Raw genomic sequence first — 22,949 nt, 5'->3', positions numbered from 1 at the left:
GTCTTCACTTTGCAGCTTGACATGGATGAAAGCAGCCCCACTTCAGGGCCCCTCCCACTGCCCCCAAAGGATTAAAAAACCTGAGCAGATAATGGCTGCCTTAAAAGGATCTTTTGCATGACTCAGATTAATGCATGCTGTCTGTCGCCCAGGTTGGCAGCTAAACATTAATTTTAAAAAAAAGAAAAAAAGAAAAGTAAACCTCCAGATGACAACTCTTTTCAGACAAGGTGTGGAGTCTGTCTGCAAAGGATAGAGGGAGAGAGAGAGAGAGAGAGACAGACAGACAGAGTCCAAGTCCCCAGTGCAGAAGGAGGCCCAGGTGGGGCTGGGGGTAGGGAGAGGGACAGTGTGCAAAGCTTTTGGGCAGGGATTAGAAAGTAAAGCAGCCACAGAGCAGTGTCAAGTTCTCAAAACTGTCCGCCTGGGCAGCCACTTTCTTTTATGTCCCCGTCCCATCCTGCCCCCAGGTTTATGACAACACTTTTCAGGCTTGTGCTCCGGGCTTGATTTCTCAGAGTTCTGCCAAGTTGAAGAGCAGTCTCCCATGCTCTTCTCTGCCACTGGTGAAAGCTGGTCTGGAATTCTCTGATCCTCCCTCCAAGACAACAGAGGATCATTCTTGGGTGCTGAAATGGGACATTCCCTAAGTCACATTCCCATGCCATAAAGCATCTTTCCTTACTCCTAACTGAAGTCTGGATTATTTAGAAGTGTAGCTGTGAATTGGGATTTTTAAGTACACATTACTTATTCCTTTTAAAAAAAAATGCCACCCTTCTATCTGAACACTGGTCAGCTGGAGGAGCTGGCCCCTAGAGTTCTTGGACTTTAAGGTGCTGGTGTTGGGTGTTGACCAAGTCAAAAGACTTATGTAATCAATTCCAAGGGACAGACCCATAGCAGGGGCATTTCCAAGGAAAACAGTAATTGTTTCAGATGTAGACCATTGCCAGCAGGCAGAGCAGGGCCTCTGACAGAAATCAGTAAAAGCTGACAAGTGCCTTTGGACTCAAACTTGGTCTCCAAGGGATAGGCTTTTAGAAACAGCAAGCTGAAGAGATGCCATAATTCCTATATTACTCCCAACTCCTTAGACCAGCAGGTGTCATGAAAATATTGGCATTGATGGCCAAAACTAATGTGAAAACTAAGCACCTAGGTTACCTTAGCACCAAGGAGTATCTGAAGTGGTTCTCAACCTGGGGCAGTTTTGCCCCTGTGTGGCCATTTGCCAATGTCTGGAGACATTTCTAATTGTCACGCTTGAGGGAGGGGTGCTACTCACATCTAGAGGTAAGTAATGCTGCTAGATAATCTACAGTGCACAGGACAGCCTCTCCCCCCAACCCTGCCCCAAAATCAACAGTTTTCAGCCCAAATGTCAATACTGCTGCTTTCGAGAAGCTCTGAGAAAGGATTCTGTGAAGCTCTTAAGAAGCGAAGGCATCTGGGGAAATCTCACATGTTCACAAGTGTCTGGAAACACAGCATTTCACAACATTTAAAATGGTAGACACAATTCCTTTGCCCCTTTGCCTGCCCCCTAATCTGCTATAATCTGATCCCAAGAACTGAAAAGCAAAACCACCACCCTCCCCCAGCATACATGCAAGTGTGTTTGTAGGCCTCATGATGCTGACGTTCTCTGAAGTATTTTCACAGTTTGGTTCAGCTCCAATTTCAAAGCCCCAAACAGTAAGTTTCTTCTTTTGCCTTCAACAAAGGAATTTTTCTCTGTAACTCCAATTTCCCTGCCCACGAGCAAAGATGAGTGCCAAGCCCAAAGGGCTCACAGGTTAAATGACTAATATTTAATGAGCTCATTTTAACAACAATTATGCTAACCATGACACCTGAGCTTTCCACTCTGTTCTACTGTGGATCTTAACAGCTCTTATGGGAATGTCTCATTTGGGGTATATTCGCTTCCCATTCTACATGTACCTTGTTGACCAGCATGTGGGATCTGTGAAAATTCTAGACTGATGGACCAGTCTCATCAGTCTAGAATTCTGTTGCATGATGATTTCTTTGCTCAAAAGTACAAAACACTTTGACCACTTTGGCTTTTCATTTTATGAACCCTTCAGGTGCCACCATTTCCTGCCAGGTACAAGCAAGCTCGAAATGCCTGAGGAATCGACTTCTACCTCCACATTCATAATCTTCACCTTTGAGTCTCAGGCAGAATCAGTCTATGGGCAAGGGACTTAGACCAGAGATAGGCAACTCTGTCCTTGAACCATGTTCTGTTCTACTAACGTTCTGCCAACCCCCTTCGTACCTCTCCTCTACCCTCCCAAACCTCCCACTCCAGCTTGTCTGCAAACGTGTTTTTAAGAGGCTTACATGAAAGTCGACTGGAAAGTTCTGCAGAGAGGCTCGTCATGCCACTGGCACGTCCAGGTGAAATGGGCGTTGCTGGGTGCACTGAAGGAGGGGCGATGGATCCCAGGTACTGGTAGGACTGATCATAGGACCATGGAGGGGACGGCTGTATCTGCCTCGTGTCTGCAGAGAATCAGTTACAGGTTCAGTTGGGTAGGGTTAAAAAGAAAAGGTCTTTTAAATGAGAAACTAGTAACTGTTATCGAAATATTTATGCATGCATGTAGCCTGTTTACTAGTGTTTAATGATGCCTCAGTTGGGTGATTTCAGCTCCAAATAATACTGAAATACAGACAGTATGTTTGATTCTTGGAGACTTTTGTCTTACAACTCTTCCTTCAAAAGGTTTAATTTGCTGGGTGCCAGTGGCTCACACCTGTACTCCTAGCTACTCAGGAGGCAGAGATCAGGAGGATTGAGGTTTGAAGCCAGCCTGGGCAAATAGTTTGTGAGACCCTATCTCGAAAAAACCCTTCACAAAAATAGGGCTGGCGGAATGGCTCACGATGAAGGCCCTGAGTTCAAGCCTCAGTACCTCAAAAAAAGGTTTTACTTATCACAACAGTAATGAGGAGGGAGATTGGATTACATTTTCACGTTCAAAGTACTGGAGTATAGCACCCAGCAATTTCACGCTCTGAATGCTGTGTTTCAACTTCAACTGCAATTATCATCATAAGAAATATTTTTTAAACTCAGTGATCTCCCATCTATCTGTATTAGTAAGCAAAAAATATATAAAATTTGGATTTTTTTAACTTGGACAAAAATATGTCATGGGATTGTAAATGTTTTCTATTTGGGTAAATGCTCTCCCAAGAATGACAGAAAAAAAATTAAAACAAAACCAATACACACACACACACACACACACATACAGCTGGAAAAAAAAAAAAACAACAGCAAAGAAGGTCTGGATGGAAAAGTGGTAATGATCTCAAACTACCAGTCCATGAGCCCAGCAATGGCCCAGGCAATGCGCTCCTTTTTAACACTTGGAAGTTTGCAACATTTTTCAAGGGGCAGTTTTTTTAGTATGTATTTTATAGAGTGCCCTTATAAGAGGCCTGGGACAGAGATAAAAGTCTAACTTAGTTTTTTGTTTGTGTGTTCTCTCTCTCTCTTGTTTTGCAGCCTTTGGCTGGCTTTGAACTTGAGATCCCCCTGCCTTAGCTTCCTGAGTGCTGGAATTATAGGTATGAACCAACACACCTGGTTGGAGTCTCACTTTTCAAAAGCATCACTCTGTTTGCAGATGAAAAGGTGTGGAGGGGAGTAAGGGAACACTATTCTCAGACAAAACATGCAAGGAAACTTAAATTGAACACTGTTCCCACTACAGAATAGTTATATCTTTCTTGAGGGTTAAACATTAATTTTCTCTTTGTGTCCCACCTTCCTTGAGGACAAAGATAACAGCAAACTACCCTGACTCTAGGGTCTCTCTATAGTCAGCTTTCTGACCCTGGGAGTAGCAATTTAGAAAGAGCAGACTTCTTTGGGTTGTGAGTTTTAAACCATATCTAAAGAATTAAGATTCCTGCTCACTATACAATATTTAGATCTACTCCCTCCAGGGGTTTTTCATTTCCAGTAGTTTATCTCTTTTGAAGTGTATCAGTTTTTCTGTTTATGTCTTTGAAGTTACAACAGTGGACAACAGAATCAAACATTTGGAGACCCAAGACCTCCGCCCCACTCTTCTCCTGACAGCTTCTCTACCTCCCTCATACTGATCCATTTCTTTTTTTTCTTGAAAACAACTGAATAGTTAAGTTTTCAAAACTCTGGTAGTTCCTGAGCAAATATTTTAACTTGAAATCTTTGAAATCTAATAGTAAAGAAAGGTCTTCATTTCACTCCATATTTTAGAGGACTTGAGGAGATGCAAGAAGTAAGAGAGCTGGTCAGTGGAAAATAAATGTCCAAATGCAGGTGAAATTCCTGTGTAATCTTACAGTTAACAGTGTTTCCAACAGCTAAAGGCAAACAGAAACAGCAGACTATTCAATAATCCCACGTTATTTGAAATATTTTGCTCCAAGTGAGAAAAAAACCCCACATACACTCAGATATTTTCTACAAGACATGTTTATGTTCTAGATACACACATTCACTAAGTGAGTATCTAGCACTCAGATATTTTAATCACTTAAAGAGCAAACAAAAGAGGTTTTATAATTGTCATAAAGCCCTCCGGGGTGTGAATTGTGGGATAGTAATTCATGCCTTGTTGTGTAGACAGCCTAGCACCCCAACCCCATGTCTAAAACCACACTAAGCATAAAGTATTATGCCGTGCTTCGTGCTCTGTCATGTTTTACTGTAGTGAAAAAGTTGTGCTCGGCTGTTCTAAACTCATAATTAAACCATGCGAACGTTGCATAATACCTCACAGCCTTTTAACAATAGGCTTTGGTAAAATGATGTTTATGATTAAAGTCCGAGTTCTGTGATTTTTTAAACACAGGGTTATAGACTTAACATCATCTTGCTTCACACCATGACTTAGCTTTCTGGGTGCTGGACTGGGGTGAGCACTGAAGCCCACCTTCCCACTAGCTTCCACTTCCATTCCCATGCCCAGAGGAACTGCACTTGGCCTCACTGTTGATGGTTGGCCTGAAGGTGGTGATGACAAGCCTTTCTTTGCATTTTTGGGGTATTTTCTTGTATTTGTATTATAAAGAAAAAAGTAAACCAAAAAGGCACAATGATACAGTGCATCCTGTGTTTGATACTCATTTACCATCTTTGCTGTGATGGGCCAAGGTGAACGTAAACGCAAGCGTAGGAATGCTGGTGCTGTGGGCTGCCCTGGCACTGGAGTGACAGGTGGAAGTGGGCTCTGGACCTCTCTGTATGGTGAGGGATTAGGTGACCCTTACACTTTCTTGTTCTCATCCCCGAAAGGACATGATCTCCAGATCCCTTCCAATGGTGACCTAGCAGATTTCTCATTCAGGTAAGCCCTACCCAATATTCCCTTGATTAACGTGTATGTTACTGGTGCTTGTATATTAAGCAGAGTCAGGGAAGAATCAGGAGCAGAATGTGGGGTGAGGAATGGTGCCTGTAATCATAACTATGTATTTTCTGGGAAGAGACAGTGGAGAGGGGTAAAATGGGAGTTATCCAGAAAAGGCCGAGAACAACTGTCAGTCATTCTCCAAACTACAGGGCTACTTCTTGAAGGAGTTGCCTCTGATAAGTCAATCCATCAAAAAGAACAAGAGTTTTATTAAAGATATACCATGTTCTGGGCATGTGCTAATTTAGCTGGTAATAGTGATGAAGAAACCCAGTATAGTAACCAGTATGGTCCTTGTCCCATTGGAACTTAGTGAAGAGCTAAGAACCCTATCATGCTTAGAAAGGCTTCTTTCTGATGGAGTAGTCATCAGACTGAGAGTCCTTCCTTCCTTCCTCCCTCCCCCTCCCTCCCTTTCCTCATTCAGTCATTCCTAAGATCATGAAATTATTCACTTTTTCATTCATTCATATTCACAAACATTTTTGCTTTATTAGGGCCACTATGCTGGGGACTTGTTAGTAAATGCCTTCTGGGAGTTTTAACAATACTGGAGGAATTAAGGCTATAATGAGGCTAACTGGTAAATTAGCTGCCCGACTTGGACTTGCAAACAGCTGTTCCCAAGGTAGAGGCAGGAACTCTAGTGGTATCTGTCAAAATGTTTATCTGCGCCCCTGACAGGAGCAGACTAGGACAGCACAGAACTTAAGTCATACACAGATTTCTGTTTGAATTCTGCCTTTACCATGAACTAGCTGTATGACTTTAGGCAGGTCTAATACTTTTTCTGATGCACACTTTTCTGACTTTCAAGGGTAATAGTGAAGAATAAGTAAAATAAGCTACAAATAAAGCAGATATCACAGTTCCTGGTCATAGTAAATGTTAAATAAGTCTGAGTACTTTTTATGGTTATATTTTTTTAAAAAAGAAATCCATTCCAAGATACCTATCTGGTGTTTACTGCTAAGGGAACACACACTTGCTCTAAGATGAGGCTCAGGCAATGATATTGTGCTCAGGTAAAGGGTTTGGCAGCCACACTCATCTCTTCTGGAGAGGAGTTGGGCTCAGGAGATTAAATGGTGAAGGAGTAAGAAAACTGGGAGTTTTGGATGAGGATGGTGAAGGCAAGAACTCAAATCTCAACCAATTCCATTTAAAAAGTATTGGCTTAGAAAAGTTAAATTTGAGCCCTTCACATTCTTTCCTTGCTGGATGATTTCAACTTTTTGATTATAAAATAGTGGATAAAAAGAGCCCCCTCTCCACATTTCTGAGTCCCAATCCCTTCCATCTGAAATGGGGTCAAAGAAAAGAGGATGGGGTGGGGATAAGGGAAAGTTGAGGCTAGCATAAAGCTTAAGGATCCATGACATATGTCACTTCATAGAAAGTAGAGTGCTTTTATTTTTTTAATTCATTGGCCTCAAAATGTCTCTAGAGTCAACAATGACCCTATTAAATAATTTGTGTCAAAATGGCCTGATTGTTCCAGTTTCAGCTCTAAAATTTAAAGAGCTTGGGAGTCATCACTCATCACTCTTGTCTTTATAAGAAACAGCTGAACACATTGAAAATTCCTGACTTTCCTTGGATGTCCTAGAGAATTGGAGTTGCAGGGCAAATTACCACTGCAAAGTCTTAAGAGGCAGGCAAATACAGAGAACCACAGTGAGGTCTGCTTACCAAGAACAGAAGCTGCTGGATCCATAAACTGATGGGATCACTTATATTTGACAAGTTGCTGGAGTCTGAATATATGTTAGTATGAGAGTAAGAAAGTCCTGGGAGCTGCAGTGTTCTCTGGAAGGGGTATTTTTATTCAGAAACTCCCCTAGGTTTTCATGGGATCCAATATAACAGTGGGCTACTGCTCAATAAGCTTTAAGGCATAGACTATTTAAGGAGAAGATTGTAGTGAAGCCCAGAGAGACAATAACAAGGACACCAGAGAAATGTGAAGCCTTTGGTACCCATAGTTGCAGTAATCATTAAACACAATCCAATTCCAGTGTAGATGAACATAAGAACTCACAGTAAAGGCCTGTTTGCTTCAGTTCCTATTACCTGATACATTATATCTATCTTTAAACAAAAAATTACATGAAAGGGAAGAAAAATACAACCTGAAGAGACAAAGAGAGCTCTATAACCAGACTCAGATATGGCATAAATTTCTGAATTACCAGACTGGGAACTTAACTAATATGTTAATGGCTGTAATGGAAAAAGAGGACAGCATGCAAGAACAATGTCAGGAGGGGCTCAAGAAACACTTGAAATTTGGGAAATGAAAAACACTGTTACAGAAATGAGGAATGCCTTTCATGAGCTCATCAAGAGGATATGGCTGAGGAAACAATCAATGAACTTGAAGATGTGTCAATAGAAACTTCCCAAACTAAAAGGAAAAGAGAAAAAAAGGAGGACCCCCCCCATAACATCTAAGAGCTATGGGAAACATTTTTAAAAGATATAACATATGCATAATTGGAATGCCAGAAGGAGAAAAAAGAGAAAACATATACTGTAGGAAATACTTGAAGTATTAATGCCTCAGAATTTTCCAAAATTAATGACAGATACCAATCACTGATTTAGGAAGCTCAGAAGATATCAAGCAAGATAAACACCAAATTAACACTTAGGCATATCATATTCAAATTGCAGAAAACCAAAGAGAAGAGAAAATCTTTAAAGAAATTGAGAGTGAGGCTAACAAGACTTTAACTGTAGAGGAATAAGGACAAGAATTACATCAGATTTTTCCAGTAACATTGCAAGCATAAAGAGAGTAGCATGAATAAAATGTTGAAAGATGAAAGCTACCAACCTAGAATTCTATGTTCAGCAAAATTATCCTTCAAGTGTGAAGGAGAATTAAAGACATTCTCTGACAAACAAAACTGAGTCAGTCATTACCAGCAGCCATGTCCTGTGAGAAATGCTAAAAGAAGTACTTCGGGGAGAAGGAAAATGACATAAGTCAGAAAGTGAAATCTATATAAAGGAAGATCATCAGAGGAGGAGTAAATTGAAGTAAAATAAAGTGTTATTTGTCTTATTCTTAATTGAGCTGAACGATAACTAACGTGATGATAATTACAATGCATTGGGAAATTACAGCATGTGAGCAAATGAAATGATGGCAGTAATGACAGATAAGAAAGAAGTGAGATGGTATTATCTTATGGTGGGCTTATTTTAGTTATGTAGTTTTTAAAGTTTAGGGCAACCACAGAAGCCATTTTTAAAAAGTATAATTGACATTCTAAGAAGATAAAAATCATGTAACACGTTCAGTTACAACCAGAGAAGACAGGAAAACAGATGAGGAAGAAGAAATGTGCAACAAATATAAATGTATAAACATGGGAGATATTTATCCAATTACATCAAAAACCAGTTTTAAATATGAATGGTCTAAATGCACCAGTTTCAAGACAAGGATTTTCACAGTAGGTTAAAAATAAGACCCAGCTATATGTTGCCTACAAGGAATTCACTTTCTGTATAGACTCAGGTAGTTAAAAGTAATGAGATGGTGAGAGGTACACCATGCTAACCCTAATCAAAAGAAAGCCACAGTAGCTACATTAACTTTATACAAAGATGCCTGAAGAAGAGGAAAGATTTTTTTCAGTGATAAAGAGAGGGGATTGTATTCCTTAACGTGTGTCCACTGAATAATGGTGTCAAGGAACTCAAGGGAAAAACTGATGGAACTACAAGGAAAAGCAGACAAACACATTATTACAGGTGGAGCCTCCAATGTCCCTCTTACAGTCATTGACACTTCAAACAGGCAAACTGAGGCACTGCTGACCTAAAGGGCACTGCCAGTTCCACTTGATCTAGCTAACATTTGTAGACTACTCCATGCAACAGCAGTAGAGTACACATTCTTCTCAAGATCACTTGGAACACTGACCGAGACTGACCACTTTTGGGGCCATAAAACATACCTTCAACTTAAAAGCAAAGAAATCATGCAAAGTATTTTCTCAGACCATGTGGATTTAAACTAAAAAAAAAAAAAAATCCATAGCAGAAAGGCAATTGGGAAATTATACAAAATTTGGCATTGTATGTAACACAAAGGAGAACTAAGTTTCAAATTGAAAAGTATTTTGAACTAAATGAAAATGAAAATAAACAATTTGTGGGGCACAGTAAAAGCAGTGTTTAGAGGGAAGCCTATAGCATTGAATTGTATATTTGAAAAGAATGATCCAGAATCAGAAAACTTCCACCTTAAGGAACTAGAGAAAAACAGCAATAAAAACCTAAAGCATGGAGAAGAAAGGAAATAATAAAAATTAAAGTAGAAATCAGTGAATTTAAATACAGAAAAGTAATAGTGAAAAATCAATGATACTAAATGCTTACTCTTTGAATCAAAGTTCAAAATGTCTTGCTTTGTCCTTATGTTCCTCTCTGGCCAATGAGAAGACAAGCAGAGGCATCTCCTGGCCTTTCTGACCACTCACTTCTGTAGCCTTTTTAACACCCATTCCCATAGTACCAAGGAAGCGGTGATATTTTTCCTCCACCTGGGCCAGAGGTAGATGGGGCTCCATTGCTAAGTTGTAGTTAGAAAGCCCTTTTCTTGGCTATTTGGCTGGCATCCCTAAAAGACCAAGTTATTCAGTAACCTCTAGAGCTATTTAAAAATAGTGGACAGTTAGTTGTCTATGCAACGGGCATTGATCATCTGATTTTTAAAAAGCCTAAACTGCTTGGTAAACATAAAAACCCTAAGGGCAGCCCTGGCTTTTTCCCTGAGCATTTCCTCCCACCCCCCAGCATGGAAGAAGGCAGGAAAGTTCCCAGGGTGCCCTCCCAGTGCACCTCAGTCATGGGTAACTGGTGTAATGCCCTCTTGTGTGCCTCAGAGCACACAACAGGATGTGACTCAGGACTCAGAGATGTGAGTCAGTTTCCAGGGTGATGTGTCAGGGCGAGCCCCAGGGGAGGTTTGCATCTCCTCATCTGGGACCCTTGGGAAGACAGATCTAGGCTCCCCCGTAAGCCAAAGGGGCGTCCCCAGATGTTTCACAGCTACCCACAGAGTTGTGCGATATCTGCTTTCATGACGCCATGGTGGGTCCTGAAAATTCCACTGGCTTTGAGAAGCAGTGGTTCCTCTGGCTTCTGTGGCAGAGAATAAAACTGCAACACGGCACAAGAAGTAAGGATAGCAGTCACCCTGAATCTGCTCAGGTAACACATCCTGGGTTAGCACCTGTTGGCATATCAGTGAAAAGCCATACATGAATCAGTTCCCATCACCTCTGGATCCTGGAAAAAAGGGAGGTTGTGAAAGAGCTCTGGGATTTGCCAACCATTTGTCTCTGACTGGCTTCAGACATCTTGGTTAGTCATGTGCAGCTCAGATGCACTCATCGTTCCAGCAATTATTTTGAAGGGAAACATTCAGACCAAGCTGGGACAGAGACCTGCCTGGGTATGCCATATTTCAAAGGCCTTCAGGGTTTGGAGGGATCCATCCTCACTACCGACCATCGGGGTCTGGGAGGTGGCAGACTTGCCTGTGAGAGGGAAGAACGGGGCTGTGTGGCCAGGTCTCTGTCTCCACCACTCACTGCTTCCGAGACCCACATTCCTCCCTCAGCCTGTGGAAGCTTTGTGACTTTGTGGTCAGGACCCTGTGAATCTGAAACATTTGTTCCTAACAACAGGGCCACTCCCATTATCTGGTAACTTGCTCCAGAGTCCTTTTCCTCTCAAACCTCTGTTTCCTCATCTTTAAAAATGGGGGTAACCAGACTCACCTGCCTCACAGGTGTGAGAGTTAATTAATGTTTGTGGTGCAGCTTTGAGATCCACAGATGAAAGGCTCTCTATAAATGCAAAGTGCTATTCCTCATTAGAGTTGCCAGACAGTTCCCAGGGGAAACAGTTCAACCCTCACCACGAGGCCGCTCCCCTCAGCCAGATCAGTCTGAGACGTGTCTGGAAAAGGGTTCGGTATTAAGGCAGAGTCCTCTCTGAGTAGGGTTCAGGGATAAGTCACTGGCTTCTAGAAGAGATGGGTGTTTCCACAGTATGTCTCCTCTTCTGGTTTTGTGTCTCTTCTGGTTTTGTGTCTCTTGTGGTTTTGTGGGAGGGTGGTCTCCACTGCCCACAGGGTGACGAGATTGTAGGTCCAAGTGCACAGAAGGCATCTTCTGGTCTCTGTTGCACTGTCCCATGAAGATAAATCATTTCCTTGTACTTTGTTAGATAAGCATCCTTATAGATGCCTTGCCCATAAGGCCTTTCTGTACTGCCACCTTCCATAGCTACTTACTAGGTCTGAAGGAACTCTAGAGTTGGGCTGGTTAAATTTCTTTAACACCAGGCTATTATGTGGCATGTTCAAGTTTTTCAATGAGCACCCTACTAAGTCCCTTGCACTCATTCCTTCATTTCCTTTTCCTTCAGTGTCATCTCAAAACATGGCTTTCTGTTCTCCAGTACATAACCCTCCTTAATCCTTCCTTGAAAGTAATGGGCCAGAAATACTGTGTCATCACTGGGAAGGCCCAAGATGCCTCCAACTTGGGACCCCGCCTAGAATGAGGATCCGTGTCAGAAAACAATTCACTGGTGCCTCCAGTGGGAACCTATGGGCAGGAAAGGCATGGTATCTCTCCAGAGTGTCCACAGCTAAAGAAACAGAATGTCCTGCAGGAATATCCATCCCTCTGGGGGTAGCACACGCTGTAGAGGACCTGCAGAGACTTTGCTTGGAGGACCCAGGGTGGGATATTTCAGAGCCAACCTGCAGTCCATCTGGCCATGGAAGGCCACATGTTCTGTCCTGTCCTGCTGTGTGCGGATGGGGGACCTCCAGGCTTTCTTGGAGAGGCACCAGTGATCTCTCTGATTAAAGATACTCAGTATGAGTTGTCACTTGGGCAGATCATATCAATTGACATGGAGGAGACTTTGTTAGGGTCCTTGTAATGCCTCAGGGTGACAGCATGTACGAAGTTAAGGAAGTTATATTCTCTTTGGAATTGCAGAGGCTATAAGATGAGGAACCCCTCAACTCTATAAATTGTCAGTATTGGGGAATATGATGCAATGTAGCCCCGCTTCCTCTGGGGCCACCCCCACTCATCTTGCAGCTCTAGTCCTCTGTGCTGAGGGTTATCCTTGAGCCAGAGAAACCTGGTGGAAAGGCAGAGGGGGCACCTCCCCACCAGCCTCATCTCAGCGTTCTCCATGTGCATTCCTACAGCTACAACCATACTTTTTACTTGAGCACTTTTATGGTTTTTGTCGAATGTTAGAACTGCTTGAAAATTCTAGGGTGGCTTGAAGGCCTAAAGTCGTGTCTGTCACCTCCTGCTCCCCTGTGGTGTTAATGCATCCTTTTTAGATTTTACATAAAGGTTTTGATTTTAAGCTGGTGGAGTGGCTCAAGTAGTAAAGTGGCTGGTTGGCAAGCATGAAGCCCTGAGTTCAAACCCCAGTATTGCCAAGAAAAAAAAAATTACAGGATTTTGGTTTTAAGCAGCAAACTCAGAAGCATGGCATGCTAATAAAGTCAGAAGAAAATAATATTCATGGGGAAGAAAAGAGGATTCAGGATAGCATGCTGAGAGAGAACACAGAACTTGCTCAGCTCTCCTTTGGTTTGTGTGACCCCAACCATTTCCAGGATTTGGGAACCTCTTCCTTGAGCTGTCCCTCCAGGAGCCAAATGGACTTGAGCAAGAATACAGCATGGACACTGAAGTCTGAGAGACTGGGACAGAGACCCCTCCTTGGCCTCTCACTGTCTACTGAGGCAAGTGGCTTACGTGTTGAAGACTCAGTTTCCCCAGGTGTGAGGATGGGTGATTGCACTGGTTTGTCAGGTTATTGGGAGGGAAATGTTGATCCTGAGCTCATGGTCAACTCAGTCCCTGTCACCTAAGAGTCAGGGACACAGTCTTCTTTCAGAAGAGGGTAATGGTGTCCAGAGAGCACTACTCAGCTGGCTGCCCAGTAGAGTCTCCATTTATACTTAACAGTGCTGCATGTGACAGAGAGCTTTTGCCCCATGGAGGTCCCCAGAATGAGACTTTCCTCACCCAGTGAACAGATCCAAAGTACAAACCATGGCTTGCCAATCAATGTGTGTGCTGTCCTGGTGAGGCAGCACCTACAGTGAAACCGAACATAAGCCCTTCTTCCTGTTGAATGCCACTCCTTATGGGGACCACATTAGTCATGCTGCAGAAAGCAACCACCTCACAGGCACAAGGCAGGGAGGCACAGTCCCTGACAGGCCACAGTATCTGAAAGCTGAGGTGCAAGTGGAGGATACATTGTTCTTTCTGAGGTGTGACTCATGGCAAATGACAACCATTCTTTAAAAGCTTCCATTCTGTACTTCCAACTCAAAGAGAAATTTCTGACACAGGGCAGTAGAATAATTTCCTAGAGCTGAGGTACCTAGCACCCTTTGATAAATGCTTGAGAGCCAAATCAAGTCAGTGTTTGCCTCCATATTCTCTTCCTGTTTTGTACGTGCAGGGCTCCTATCCACACTGCTCCATCACCACTGTTCCATTCCTACCACCGACGTGTTTTCCTTTCCCACATTTTGGGCCCAGGCTCCAAGAATTAGTTCCCTGCAGCAAGATCCCAGAGGCCAGAACCTTAGGGAAACACCCAGAGGGGGCATCCAGCACCCTCTTCTGCACATCCTTCCACCAGGCCACCACACATAAACCCCTCCCTTTTTCAAAGGAATCTGATAAATGATAAGTCCAGTGCCTGCTGGAAGAGAGAGGTGAGTGCTGCATGACGCCTGACTGTCTCTTTGCCTCCAACACCTCTACAATACCTGTGGGAAAGACACTGACTACACAGGACACTTGCCACTAGGCACTGCCATTCCAGTTGATCTTTTTATCCCCACTCCACTATGCTAGATGACAGATCTAGAAAAATCTCTTGACATAAGGAGAAGACACACAGCTTTCACGTATCTACTACCTGTCCTGCTGGTGGCCACAGAGAGACATCAGGATATGCCATATGGAGCCCAGCATCCACCTTCATTCCTAAACTGTGGTGTCCCCCCACTCTGCTGCCCTGCCAACTTGGGATTCTTTTCCATACATATATCTTTGGAGTGATGTTCATTACACTTCTTAAACTCCAGTCACCTCTGTACACAAAAAATCCCCCAAGAAATAGCTCACTTCTGGTTCTCTTTATTTTTCAAAGATTGCTAAATTACTCATTTTCCATCAAGAATAGAGAGAGGAAGAAGCTAAACTATCCTTTCAGCTGGTCCCACATTTCTACACAAGTTTTGAATTCTTTAGAACAATTAGATGCCTTAGGCTTGCAGACCAAGGGGAATCACTATCAACTTCTGTGCTATCGGACAACTCCTTCTTCCTGTCCTCTCCCACCTTTGTGGGAAATCCACACAAAGGGCCATGGGTTTGTTCACTTAAGTTTGCAGCCATTTTGCACACCCCAAAGAACTGACCTTGGTATGAACTAATTGGGATTGCAATAGGTTAATCACGCAGGTCGCAGAGGTGGAGTCTGCAGCATAAAGGAAACCTTTGAAGATAACAGCCATGTGCGTTTTCATAAGCTCGTCCCTGTGCGCTGAACAAAGGACATAAACTAATAAAGTCAGATTCATCTGGGGGCCATCTCCGCTCGCAGAGGGATACCACCCCGCACTCTGATTCAGAAAGGCAAATGGAAATCTGCCGCAATTCTTTTAAACTCCAACACATCTCAATTTTTAAAAATGACACACACGCACACAACACACACACACACACGCACGCAGAAAAACTGGTAATAAGCAGACCTCTGATGATCTAAAGATCTACGGCTTCATTTATTGACTTAGAGAAAGTAAATGGCATTTCAAATACAACCTTCATACTTTAATAGATGAGGTCACCCTGACAAAGACGATACTGAACCCAGCAGTGAGAAACCTCCCTCCAGAGAACGGCTTTGATTGACAAGGTCAAGGCAGCTTTTCTCATAGAAGCAGTAAGTTTTTAGTGACTTGGACTAAAATGGAGAATTTTAAAGGAAATTCAACATAGAGGTTGAGATAGCAGATAATTACGAAACTTGTTCAGCAAAAGGGATGGTCTATAGGGAACAGAGATCCTAGGGACCAAAAAAAAAAAAATCAGATTCGATTTATAGATACCCAAGTAATTCACATTTGTTTTAGGCATTGAGATCTGTGTGTATTGAATAGATCCCCGTGAATTTCCCCAGTGGATCTACACCAGTAATTGTTACATGGGGGATTTCTCCTCCAGGGGATTTGTGGCAATATCTGGAGACGTTTTTGGTTGTCTCGATCGAGTGCTAGTGGCATTTGTTGTGTGGATGTTAGGGGTACTGCTCAGTATCCAATAATGCACAGGGCATTCCCTACAACAGACAATGATTAAGCACCAAAGAGCAGTGGTGCCCCAACGTGCCAAGGAAAACCTGGCCCAGGGAAGACAACGCTGTCACAGTGGTTTGTCACCAGGTCCAATCGTGACAACAAAGAAGACATGACTTCTAGAGGTTGTGCTCAGACTGGGAGAAGCCTAATGCAGCCCTGGATCCTGGGTAGAGCACCCAGGGAGGTGAGGGGTGTGAAGAGAAGTGGTGTGAGGTGGGAACCTTTTGGAGCCTTGGCAAGAATCCAGGGGCAGCTGCATTCACCATGCTTCCAGGTAAACCCTGTCCCTACACCAGGGTTTGGGATGACTGCTTTCTCACAGTCTCATGTCTGGCACCCGGACTTGGAGCTGGCACAGTAAGCCCTGGGTGAGCCACAGGTGTAAACGACCAAGATTGCTTTTGAGCTGACCGTCGGCTTTGCCACCTGGGAAGGGACAAGCCAGCACTTGCCTCTCCTGAGCTTCCCAGGCATGAGTCACATGTAACTAGATAATGATGCAAATCACTGTCAACATTTCTGAGGTTTCATTCCAACATCTCATGGAATGATAGAGCAGAAAGCAACCTCAGAGGCTTTCTGCGGCAGCCTGATCGCAGAGAAAGGTGAAGTGCTGAGGCATGAAGAGAGAGAGAGATCAGCCATGTGACAAAAAGGGGAGGTCGCAGGTTAGTGACAGCCCAGGGGCAGAGTTCCGGCTCATTGTAGAAGAGGAATACTTCTACAAGCACTATCAGAAACCACCTCTGCCTCCAGTCCAGTTACCGTATGCTGGCAAAGTGGGAAGAGTTGATTTAAATCCCCTCCCCAAAAGACAGAAGCACACTGGTGGGCCACGCACTAGGAAGGAGTAGCTCCTCCTGCTTACAGATCCTTGGGACTTTGAGCTTTGTGGGCTGATTCAGAATTCCCTCTTCCACTTTTATCTCTTTTGCTCCCTGAAACCAAGCCCAGACAACCCCCAACCTCAAATAAAAGACAAATTCATGAATAACCCAAAATTCAGGCAGGAGGAAAGAAGAGTTGGGGACACTTTCCCTGCTTGGTGTTTCAGGGTGGTCGTGGGGAGCATCCAGCCTTCCAGAGGAAGGGAGACAGCAACAGGGATCACATTGTCACCCTGCTTGTGCCTTGTCTTTTAATGGCCTTAAACTGCCAAGTGCTGTAGCATGCTGATTTGAAACCCTTTTATGGAAAGTGCTCGACTTTTCTGCTCACATCACTGAAAACAATGAGTTAGCTGCACTTCTATTAGTCTGTCCTTGAAGTGCATTCAATTCACGGGTTTGCTCCCCTCCAGTCTCACAAGCGTTAGCCTGGCTGTCTCAACCTCCAGATTAAACTGATGAGCACACGCCAGACAGCAATGAAACGCAATTACCCAGGCAAACTTTTGAAGGATTTGAGCCCTGGGGCGCAGGCTGTTTACGAAAGACTGAAAGCACCGTTTGTACTGAGCAGACTGAGTAGGACCAGTTGCCGTGGTCGTTTGGCGTTCTGGATCTTGCCTGCCACTGGACTCCGGGCAGGATTCTGGGGGCTGATAACATCAGATTTCTGTCCGCACCTCAGCACCTCAGGGTCTTTGCTGTGTTTTTCAACAAGAAAAAGCAAGTACCAACAAAAGCCTATTATAACATCTCCCTTTGTATTCACTGACTGTCTTTCTCATTGGCTTTTTTTTTTCATTGTGTACCACCCAGAAAAAATGCAGAGAGAAATCATCCTATAGCCGATTGGCTCAGTAACGAACTTCTTTGGAAATGAACAACCTTTACAAAAACCAGGAACTTCCTGTCTTCTTAAAAAAAAAAAAAAACGAAGAAAGAAAAGAAAAGAAAAGCCTCCCAGCACATCCAAAGCACTTTCCCCTTGTTTTGAACAAAAGAGCTTCTGAGGAACCAAGGTAAAAGGAGGAGACAAAGCAAGCAAAAGAGAAAGCTGACAAGTTGGTGGCAAGAGCTCTTCCTCTTTGGGTCCACAGGTTGATTTTTGTTTTGGACAGACCATGGGACAGTCAAGATGGATTGGAATGGCTTTTCCTCCCTCCAGAAAATGCTAACACAGTCATATCAAGGAGCATGGTGCAGGGAGGAAGTGAAAGGCTCCCTGGCTTTCACAGTTGGTGTGGGGCATAAAGGGGAGTCATGAGGATTCTGGGGTGGCCAGGCAATGGTCATTCAGGAAAAAGGACTTCAATTAGGGGTAGGCAGGTAGGAAGGAGATTAAGATAAACAGTGAACATGCAAGGATGGCTCTGTAATGTTTGGAAGGATTTGAGAATGCTTTCAGGAAGCAGACTACAGAGGTGTACGAAGAAGGCTGGTGCCCAAGGAAGTAGTGGCTCAGTCAGATAGTCTTACTTTGGCGTCCAGGTCTCTAATTAGTTATGTAAACCAGGTATGTAAATTAGGTATTTGGAAGACTGTTCAGGTGAGCCTGAGCTGTTTGAGGAGGAAGGAAGACAAGTAAAGAAGTAAGAGTAGAGCATTGTCCCATGGCAGGGAACAGCACAAGGGGGGAGTGTCACTGCTTCAGTTAACAGAAAAAGTCACGGGGCCAGAAATCCAAGAGGCGTAGAGATTCCCCATTTTCCTCTTCATCATCACAGCAAAAAGAAAGGACCCAGTGAGGGAAGCATGGCACTGTCAGCTCCTTCCTCCCGGCTGGGAAGGAGGGAAAGGACAAATAGGACAAAAAGGACAAATAGGGCAGTAAGAATGAACAGCCCTATCTAAGAGTCTGGGATGAAGGAAAACATTTATGGTGTGAAATTTTGAAACTGGGCTTCGAACCTACAATTACAGTCTTGACCTGCTGTCCTGAGAAGAATAACTCACGCATGTTCCTTTCCCTAGAGATTGGGTAGTCCTGGGGTTCTGGAGAAGCAGCAGAGAAGGTACCAGACCACCTGAAGCTCTCTGGACTTGCTGGTCTAGGATCCCAGATGTGCTCTGGGACGTGCACTGTGTCACCTTAGCATCAGCTCAGTGTTCTTCTCAATTGTGTTGTAACACAGAGGGGAGTCCCACCCAAAACAGCTGGGGAAGCGACAGTCAAACCCACAACCTCTTTAGTAATCACGGGATTAGGGATGGAGAGATGTTACAGTAAGAAGGACCACCAGGCAGGTCTAGGAATCAAGAAGAGTCAGTCTGGTGCCTAGTGGGATGATGTCCTGAAGGCCACAGGGCTGATGAGTTATGCCAGAGGATTTGGGGACAGCAGGAAGGGGCTCTCTGGATAGGCAGAGATGGGCTCAAGCCCCTCTAGTCTCCCAAGTATGGACCAAAGATTGCGGGCAGGTGTTCAGAGACTAGAGAAGAGAGTGGACAAGAAACTAGTAGCTCACAGCCACCAGTCGGTGTCCCAGCCTCCCTCCTGTGCCTTTGCTTAACTTTGTTCTTTCAGAGCATGGATAGGTCTGGGAAGAACAGAGAGCCTGGTGACCCAGAACACAGAAAGGAGGCATGGCCCAAGAAGGCGAGTTAGTCAGTAGTTAAATGGTTTCTCTAGGTAATATCTTCAACTTCTGCATGAGGTCCTCCTTGGCCATCAGTTGAAAAGGCAATAGTTGCTTCCTCAGCCATGTCCTCCTAAAGGTGAAAAGCTCAGCTCAAGTGAGCTGACCAGGAGTGCAGAGCTGAGGGAGGCTGTGCAGTGTGGTCCCTGGACTCCCTGAAGCCCAAGGTGTCAACCGTGAAGAACACAGGATCTTCACACATGTTGTCACTCAAGGTCACACAGAGGGGCTTCACATCCATGTCAGGGCAGCCAGAATTCCTATTACTTATGGCGGTTCACGATATATCACTCTGCTGCCTTTGAAAAATTGTCCTTGTACCACTGTGGGGATATTGGCTGACATCTACATAAATGTACAAAGGTGGCCGAGTTAGAAGTGATTTATGCTACAAAAATGAACTGGCCCAACTTCGTCCTTGGCAAGTCCTCAGTCTCAAATAAAGAGAACAGCATGGGCATTTTTCCTGTTGTGTCTCTGAGGCTGAAGTTTGGAGTCTGCTTGGTATATCAGTGAGGTGTTTGTGGGAGAGAAAGATGGGTGTCTACTTTTTGAGAACAAGCAGGAAGAGTGGCCAATGGCATATGAGTGCCTCTCAGCTCAGGTAAGAGGCTACCTTATTGTGAGGGGTACTGGGAGATTTGTTGACTCACACCCAGGACAGGATGTGGCAGGTATATTGGGGTGTGGGTTTCCCACTGTGGGGTCTTATAGCAAAGAGTGGGCTCCTAAGTCTGGGAAACTGTTTTTGATCCTTATCTATGAGCCTCCGTATCATATTCTATGAAAAGTGAGTCACGTCAGCGTGGCCTTGTTTGAATATTGGTCATCCAGAGACATGGGCCTTGAGGGGCACCTACCTGGACCTGCCAGTAGCTGCCCCTGTCAGGGGTCAGGAGGGTGGGATTTGCCAAGGGTCTGCAGACAGTAGTGCTGGTGGCCAGCTTTGTTGTCTCTGGATCACATGGGACGGGAAGGCTGAACTGGGACGGAAAGACCCCTTTTGCCTTCTGTGCCCACCACTGCTGTGCTAGCAGAGGAGGGGGAAACCTGGAAGGGACACACCCATCCTGGGGAAGGGGTTAAGTTCTAGGGCTGGGGAAGACTGTGCACTATAAGTCCCCTCTTCATCCTGTTTCTCCCCTGGGCTGCTGGACCTTAGGAAATTCTCCTTCACAAGAGGGCTACTGTTGGCATTGTTTATTTGTTTTTTAATTTCCAAAAATAAGGAAAAGTTTATAAAATCTGGGTTTGGGGGGGTACAAAAAAGGAGAGGATGGGAGATGGAAAGGACACAGGAGTCAGTCGACCCCGGCAGTTCACAAGTCTCACCTTGGCTTCTCCCATCCCTCTTCTTCCAGAGCTCCCCTGGCCCCCCTTCTTGGTTCTGAATGTGAAAAATAAGCAGCCTGAGCCGCCTGAACTGGAGATGCGTCTAACAAGGCCCTCATTGTCCCAGACAGGTGTGAGATTGGACTTGATTTGGAGCCAACACCTCCAGCACCAGAGCCAGCTCTGTGAGCTGAAAACATGCACCAGCCCTCCAGTAATACCACTGCAGCCAGCCAGAGACTCAACAATTTAAGGCTTAACACACACAACATAAATCAGAGGCGGATGGACCAGCCGACCGGCAGCTTCTTGGGCAGGTGCCTGCAGACTGTCTGCAGATCAGACCCTGCCTGTTTGGGTTATTTGAAACTTTTTTTTTTTTTAATAATATAAAGATGAGAAACTGGGTGGAGCGGTGCACAGAGGCACACTGGGGTTTGCCCTATCTTGTTCCAACAGCCCCTCTTTTGCCTAAGTGCTGTTTTGAAGGGACTGCTGAGGACGGTTCGCACTGCTCCGTCCAAATGCTAGGAATGTTTTCAAGCCTGGGAGGATGGGAGAGGAAAGCTGAGCACTTGTATAGGGGTGCTGTCTGTGTGACCTAGGGCAGCTCAACCTCTCTGGGTTTCTAATTGATAATCTATTTAAGGAAGGGCTGGCCTAGGTAGATCCATGCTGGTCTAGCTTCCTATGATTTTCTCCAGTGGTCATAAGTTCAAAGTCACTGTAAGAGCGTCCCAAATCAGGAGAAATAGTTAGTGTTGGTAGAAAATTCCGAATACCACTGCTACAATTCTAAGAGGATACATTTTTTTGAGCAAGAAAAGGCCATTTCACAGCAAACCCCTTTGTAGTTCTGTTATCTTCTTTAGAAACTTGTGGGTCTCAAACCACCAAGGCAAACCAGGATGCGTGTTCCGCCTGGAGTGTGGTCATGACACACCAAGGGGCACACACTGTGTGGGAGGTGAAGGTGGAGATGACAGGTCCACATGGTTAATTAGTGCTGGTTGTCCATTTACCGTTTATACCAGTTACTATTAAGTAAGTTTTGTGGAGTGAGGATTAGGAGTCACCAAGTCTCAGTAAAGAAGCCACCTCATTCATGCAGTAACCTCTTTTCTGGTACCTCTGAGAATTCCTGTAACATTCCAGGGTAGCTTTTGGCCATCTGTGACCTTGACCTTTAATTCATTGTCAAGGATGTGCTGTCACAAGGACACTTTTATCTGGTCCCAGCTCACTTGCTCCCATTGCTATGCATTCTTTAGGGAGTAAATGCCATGAAGTTGGCAGTGGTGTCTTGTACTGGGACAAGGGGACTGTCACTTGGCACCAGCCTTGGCCTGCCAGAGCCGGCTGGCATTCCCACAGCTGTGGCTCCTGGACTCTGCTCTGTCACATTCACACACCTGTTTGCTGTCCTTCTGGCCCAACAGCCTAAGCTACAGCCACAGCAGGCTTAAAGGGCCGGGCTTGTGGGTGGAATCAGCGGAGGAAGGTATTTACTTAAAATCACACAGGAAGGTGAAACTTGGTTCAAAGAAATCCTTTTGTAGATGGTTCACTAAAAACGCTAAAGAGGCTAGCTATTCACATTCGCTGAATGTGCCCAATTCATGCAAGTAATGGGATGGGTCAGGGTTCATCCCTGACCACTGCCCACGTGGGCCCTGTGGTCAGGAAGTGACCTGTCAACTCCACTGCAGCTGTTTGTCCCCCTCCCCCACTCCAAGGAGCAGGGCTGGCCTCATTTGGTGGGGCTGAGCAGGAAGGAGATGGCTTTGAGAAGGATCTTCAGTCCTTGTTTAAAAAATTCCTACTCCTTTAAGCATAAAATTCAACATTAAAAACAAATGGAGACACCAAAGAAGCATATGATACCAAACCCAAGCAGGGGAAGACATCATCTCATTGCGGAGAAAGTGTATTTCTAGAAAAAGGCAGAATAAGACTCAGCATGGTTAAACGTCCCTGTGAAAGATGGTTATCAACAACAGATACTTAAAAGGCCAATGAGAAGAGCCCTGGGCTGGGAGCCTACAGACCTGGATTTCAGGACCACATTTGACTAGGCAAACCATGGAAACCCTCTGAGCCTCCAGGATCTCAGGGGTAGGGAAAAAAGGCTCTATGCAAGAAGTTTGAGGGCCTTTCCAACTCTGATAGTTTACACTCTCACTCGGTCCTGTGGAACAGTGGTTATGATGGGCCCTCCTGT

General features: G+C 44.5%; 1 protein-coding gene across 2 annotated transcripts in view; it reads right to left on the bottom strand.

The window, feature by feature from the left end:
- Positions 1–22,949, bottom strand: part of Runx1 (RUNX family transcription factor 1) — a 237,807-nt gene that overhangs the window by 8,119 nt on the left and 206,739 nt on the right. For both annotated transcript variants that reach the window (XM_074072724.1, XM_020185583.2), the window contains one exon: positions 2,353–2,514. In XM_074072724.1, the coding sequence (XP_073928825.1) occupies positions 2,353–2,514 (162 nt within the window). The remainder of the gene's footprint in view (positions 1–2,352; positions 2,515–22,949) is intronic.

This window comes from Castor canadensis, chromosome 5, assembly GCF_047511655.1.
Source record: "Castor canadensis chromosome 5, mCasCan1.hap1v2, whole genome shotgun sequence".
Lineage (NCBI taxonomy): Eukaryota > Metazoa > Chordata > Mammalia > Rodentia > Castoridae > Castor > Castor canadensis.
This window is presented reverse-complemented; position numbering and strand designations above follow the sequence as displayed.